General features: G+C 38.4%; 1 protein-coding gene across 1 annotated transcript; it reads right to left on the minus strand.

Moving 5' to 3' along the window:
* Positions 1–1,505: 1,505 nt before the first annotated feature.
* Positions 1,506–6,087, minus strand: agk (acylglycerol kinase). The gene is made up of 14 exons (XM_034085087.1): positions 5,836–6,087; positions 5,704–5,743; positions 5,524–5,603; positions 5,364–5,439; positions 5,132–5,257; positions 4,922–5,016; positions 4,281–4,350; positions 3,994–4,073; positions 3,852–3,909; positions 2,790–2,937; positions 2,593–2,690; positions 2,386–2,456; positions 2,188–2,272; positions 1,506–2,060 (listed from the first exon to the last, which is right to left on the minus strand). The coding sequence occupies exons 1-14, from the start codon at positions 5,943–5,945 to the stop codon at positions 1,926–1,928; spliced, it is 1,272 nt and encodes a 423-aa protein (XP_033940978.1). The 5' UTR covers positions 5,946–6,087; the 3' UTR covers positions 1,506–1,925.
* Between the last annotated feature and the right edge of the window lie 229 nt (positions 6,088–6,316).

Raw genomic sequence — 6,316 nt, forward strand, 5'->3', positions numbered from 1 at the left:
ATGTATCTTTAGACTATCACTTTAAAAAGACAGCCTGTGTTACACACTGCAAGTATGGGGTTTGAAAGATATAACAATTAATGGCAAGTAAAGCAAGTAGTACGGTCCAGTTAAAGATGCTACCCAGTTGCATTATGGGAAATGCATTTACAGAGCTTGACCTATGAGTTTGACCCATATTAGGGATTGAATGTCAGGATATACTGCATCAATGCCGACCATGCTTTGTTTTCTATGTCAAGTGCAAATTAAAATCACTAAAGTACTTTCAGTCTCGACACAGTTTTACCACATTATGTTAAAATGTGTATGCATCTGTAAAATAATAATAATAATAATAATAAAAAGTACCTAAGAGATCAAATGATTGAAGAGTAAAAAGTAAAGTAAATTACTTATTAAAATCTGCCATTGCCCCACACTATCTTTCCACAGCAATCAACACCACCCCAATCAAAGCTACAGTTATCCTCCCTTTGTGTTCCAACCAGCTGATAAGAGGCCTGGGATGCAGCCATGCTTAATCTCACAGATTTGCTGTTTACACCATCTGTCAGCTCAGATCTCACCATGAGTCTGCCAAACTCCTGCTACAAGATCTGGGCATTAGCGACACATTCAGAGTGCTGCAGCATCCCTTTATTCTGCCATATCCATTCATCGATACACCATTCCTCCATCCCATACATACTCTGCTGAGCCCTGCAGGCTACTCACAGCCAGCTAAGGCTCTGGTACACTGTATATTTTTCTTTATGCATGACTACTTTTGATTTCCGGTCGGTCCTTTCTCTCTTTGTCCATCAGTTCCATTTTGCCCCAGCCCCAGCCCCAAAACAAATCAATCTGCCCACAAATGTGAAATTGAGCATTTTACAGATTATGTTTAAAAGGGTTCATATTTGTATGTTGTGCCTCTACTGAAACATGTCTCCATGCTTTAATGTTCAAAAAGCCCTTTATTTTTCTCATACTGTCTGTGCTGCAGCACCTCTTTTCACCCTCTGTCTGAAACCAGAGCCTAGTTTGCTCCGATTGGTTAGTGGTCTGACTCTGTTGTGATTGATTAACTGCTTTGAGATGACCTGCCCCTTAGCCTATCACGTACTATGTGTTGGAGCGCTAGCCAATAGAAGCACACGTGTTACATAGTGATGTCACTATGTTACGGATGTAAACAAAGGAGTCCAACGGAGGTGTTGCAGGCAGGGCGGGGGTGTGTGATAGAAACTCCCTCTGGAGGGAACACTGGGACTTTAGCCTTTGCAGACCATTGACATGCAGAAAAACCTATAACACACTATGGAAAGTCACAAAAAGCATAATAGGGCCCCTTTATAGTGGCCCTAAAGAAACAGTTACATGTAGCATATTCAATGTCCTTCTGAAATGTTTAACTTTAATATAATGAGTTCTTATTTCTTGTCTTGTTATTATTTCCCGTAATTCCGGTGTGCTATGTGTGGAACCAGAGGATCACGACGGAAATGAACCTGACGGCAGTGCAGTTTTGTGTGTTTTTTTAATCATGAAAGACATACATCTATCAATAGAGGCCATGTGCTAAATACTTACAAAATACACTTGAGTTGGACAGAAATTATTTTTATTGACCAAGTTCAAATGTGATGGCATTAGTAAACCATTCAGTAAACATAACGTCCGTTCCTCAGGTCAATCTGTACACAGGTGACTGGCCTAAAGAAACAAAGCCTTGGTCCTTGTATACACAACAGTGTGTAACGCGATCTTTATAATTGATAAACTGTATATTCTATCATCATTGACATGTAGTAAAATAATCCATTAGTATGACATCTGTTTTCCAAACAACCTCAGAGTGTCTGGCGGTTCTTAGCTCCTGTGTTTCTCTTGAGATCAGTTTTTGTCTCCGTCTGTTCTTATCTTCTCTTTGTTGTAATGCATCACTGCATCTGTGCGAGGAGCTGCTCCCTGCGCTCCGCACTGATAAAGAAGCGTAGTTTCCGTGGCAACAGACTTATCTCTACAGGCATGGCCTCGTACTCCTCGTTGTCGATGTTGTAAAAGCCAGCGGTACCCTGCGGGGCGTGAGAACATAAAGTCAAATAGTGCCACAAAACTGGAATACTGATCTTTAGAAAGTACACTGACAAATATCAGAAGTACTTTAGTTGTAAAATTATTGAAAAAGTCATGAAATCTGACCTCTGGCAGCTGCAGCCGGCAAGCACTGGCTTCCAGTTTAGTGGACTCCTTAGTGAATACGGTGGGGTCCTCGTCTTTTTTGTTTCTAGGATGAAGAACATTTACATTCTTTTACTTGAATTTAATTTAACATTACCTTTGAAAGGATGCCAAATGTGTCTGTTTGCATCAGATGAATGAAACACTGTATTTACTGACCCGACAGTGATGTACTCGCCCACTGTGAGGTTGTCCGGTTCGGCGTAGATCATCATGGAGTCATTTATACGCTGCAAGTAAAAAAAATAGAAACAAATACAAATTCAAAAAAAGGCAAAAAAGGTTTAATGACACCGACTGAGTATTTCATTGCTCAGGATTTTGTAAGAGCAGGTACATTTTAAATACACATATTGTTGTACTGACCCTCTGCACTGGGTTTTTGTTGTGCGTTTGAACAAACAGCTCTAGCGTCGATAGCTGCTCCTCTTTCCACTCCTCTGGCTCTTCCACTTTTGGAGGCTCTGTGGAACACACACACGAAGGAAGTCATTTACTGTTGGGATGTTGGTGTAAAGTTGCCATGCTGTGACCCGAGCGTCGACACAATGACACACACTGACCTACGACAGGAGGGCTCCAGCGGTGTTTCAGCCTGAGGAAGATGCGGTACAGCAGGCTGGGTCTCTGGGTCTTCTGAGGGGGCAGATCAGGGGGCCGCAGGTTTGGATCCAAGTAGGACACTGAGACCTCCCGGACCTGGGGCCAGTCCTGGTGAAGGGAAGGTGACGAGGAAATGGGGAGACATGAAATAGGGAAATAATTTCATGACGTTGAACAGATGGACGGTTGAAGTCTTTAGGCTCTGTTCTGTCTGTTCGTTTTTCTCTTTTTTTATTGCTTGTTTCTGTTATTCTAGGGATTTTAATGCATAAATTGTATTTGTATATATATTTTTTAAATATTTGTATGCATGTGTGCATGGTGGTAAATGGGGATCATTATATTTCTTGATGTAAATCATTTAAAACAAATATTTTGTTGTTATTATTATTTGTATTCTTCTTCTATTATCTTCTAATCTTTTATAAGCGCTTTGAGCACCAGGAAAAGCGCTTTATAAATGTAATGTATTATTATTATTGAGTTGTTTGTAAACTGTTAGCGGTAATGCTAATAAATCTCTATCTATGGTATGCTACAGAATACTGATTAGACACGGCAATGATGTGTTTTAATGAGGCTCCTGATCATCTTTATATTTTTAATACATATTAACAATTACACATTTTAAAATAAAGAATTAAGAAAATATATTTACTAGAAAATGGAATGTTTATTTTAATCAGAGATAGAACACTTCAATATCAGCACTTGGATCATTGTTGGATACCAGTATTGATCTGAAACCTACACTTAAGAAATACTTTTATGTAACTGTTTAAGGTCCATCTGATCTTCAATTGATGTAGAAAACAGGCTATACATGTCAGTGTTTCTTTGTTCATAAGAAAATCTAATTAAAAAGGGCTAATTTAAAAGTTACACAATAAAACATGCTTAAAATATGTGTTTCGTACTAGGGAGGTCACATGGCTTTCTGATATCATATTTTATAAAAGCTCATCACCAGTTAAATATACTGTTCTAACCCAAGTATGTTAAACAAAAATATATATCCTTACATGTAGAGTACTTAACCAATGTGCTGCGTTGGTCTTCAGTGGTCCAAGGTACCAATATCTATTAGAAAAAAAGGTTAATTACTTTCATGTTTGGGGAATTATCCAGAGTTTATAATCTGAGTGACCAATGTTGTAATCTTACTTGCTGATTTTTGCCGCCACATCTCTAAAAGCACCCCAACGTAATCCCATCAGAGCGAAGACGGGCTGCTCCGTCTCCCCCTGGAACACAAAGACACAAATTATAGATCCAAACAACAATGGATACATTATACTACTTCAGGAGAAGAGTCATTTTATGAATGTGAGATTAAATATTTCTTAGATCATCTGTTGATATGACCTGTAAAAAAAACTGACTAAGCCAAGTCTATACCTTTAAGACTTATATTATTTTATATTTTTAATCAATTTTATATTTGTCCTTACTTTGATTTGCAGCACATCCAGAGGAACAGTTTCTCCCCTCAAAATGGACAGTGTTGCTGATGTAATGTCTCTATGAAAGTTATTTATGAGAAGAAGAAAAAACGTAAACATACACATACTGTATTTTTACACAGTCTGACACAGTAACAATAACTAATTATTGGACCATGAATGATCCTAGAAATAATTGAGATAAACTATATTACTGTCATTTAATGATACGGATATACTATAAGTATAATAGCATATTAATGCAAGAATACCCTTTCAAAAGACAATTTACTTTAATCCTTTGTATTATCCAGACAATGGAATTTGAATGAGACAAAAGTATATGATATATAATATCCTAAATAAAATAAAATGTTACGGGGCTCTGTCAACAATAATGTGTGATATGCGCTGCAGCCAAGTCTTACAATATATAGAAGAACAACCCTGCTGTTTATTCTGGCTGTTAGTGACATACTGAAGTAAACAAAGATGCATGTAAAAAAAACACATTGACAATATTGGGGTCAGTAAAAATAAACAAGGTCATGTCCATATATTGTCCGATATGTAGTTAGTGTGACACACCCAGTGAGATTGTATGATGCTAAAATTCGGATCTTTCAGTATAATTTTAAATAGATACTTACTTGACCTTGTTGTCACTGAGGAGGTGAAGACTCGGACTCAGGGAGTTGCGGGAGCCCAGTGGAATGAATCCAATGGGTGTGTGACAGATGGTGTCCTGCAGTCATTAAACATGCATTATTGACATCAATAAATGGAAAAATTGGGACATGTTTTGCTTTAATCTCTAAAACCAAATCCTGGTGACAATACAATAAGTGTGTGAGACATACTTGATCGGGCCTTCGCAGTAATCCTGTGACGACTTCCTGCAAGGTGCCGTCCCCTCCGGCCACGATCAGCATGTCTGTTTGTTCTGCAAGCTCCATCAGTTTTTTTGCCTGGCCTTCATAATCTGTCTGTGAAGAAACACGTCATTTAACTCATGGTGTCACATGGGATTCCTACTAGAAACACATACTGTAGCACTGATGGATTCCAAATGGAAAATAAAGCTAAGTTTACCTTTACTATTGTCACCTCCACACCAGCCAGGTGTAATATAGGAGCAGCATTCTTTTCAAACAGGTTGTTGGCTTTCCTGGGGGAGATTTAGAGAAGAAGTTGTGAATATTGTGAGAAAGACCAGGGTCTTAAGTGTAGAAAATACCGAGAGGATACTTACCCACCGCAGGCTGCAGGGTTCAAAATCACTGTTGCTTTCCTCAGACGCTCATGTGGTGCTATTTGTTGACGCCCAAACTCCTATCAGGAGTTATGGTGATTACAATTAGGCCTAAAAATGCATTTCAGATGGGGTTTGGCTTAAATTATGACAATGTATGAGCAAAAACAAGTGTCGTACCCTCGCCAATAGACAGGCCTCCCTCCGCAGAAGGGAGTCACTAGCAAAACACAAGACACACAATATTAAAACACTAAAACATGCAGTATGCTTTTTCATATTTTAGATCATTTTATAACCTGAGACACTCACTTGTGTTTACCATTCAGCCAGTAGCCTCCATAAGACAAGACGCACACAGCAAATGTAGATTTCTTCCAGTTATTCCGCAGAGTGCGAAACACTTTCACAACCCGAGCCATGGTTTTGATTAAATAGTTACCAAGCACTCTATTTTAATAAAGTGAAACATTTTCGATGTTTTATATTCACGAATGAGACATTTTCATCCCAGCGGTCACGGGTTCTCTACTGTCAGACTGCATGGACATGTTGGTGTAACGTCAAAACAGTACGGGCGAACACAGGGCGGAACCAATGTTTGTGTCACTTGTGTTCCATTAACCCGTTTCAAGGCATAACGGGTGCTGATTTACCAATATTTAGTTTGAAATAATATTTGAAAGAGAACTGAATTCTTAAAATAAATTATGTCGATTTGAAATGTATTAAAATAACGTATTCAGGAAATACATTAATTAACTACAATTCCCACTTAGCTAGCTAGATAGCC

Source organism: Pseudochaenichthys georgianus, chromosome 6 (genome assembly GCF_902827115.2).
Source record: "Pseudochaenichthys georgianus chromosome 6, fPseGeo1.2, whole genome shotgun sequence".
NCBI classification, from domain to species: domain Eukaryota; kingdom Metazoa; phylum Chordata; class Actinopteri; order Perciformes; family Channichthyidae; genus Pseudochaenichthys; species Pseudochaenichthys georgianus.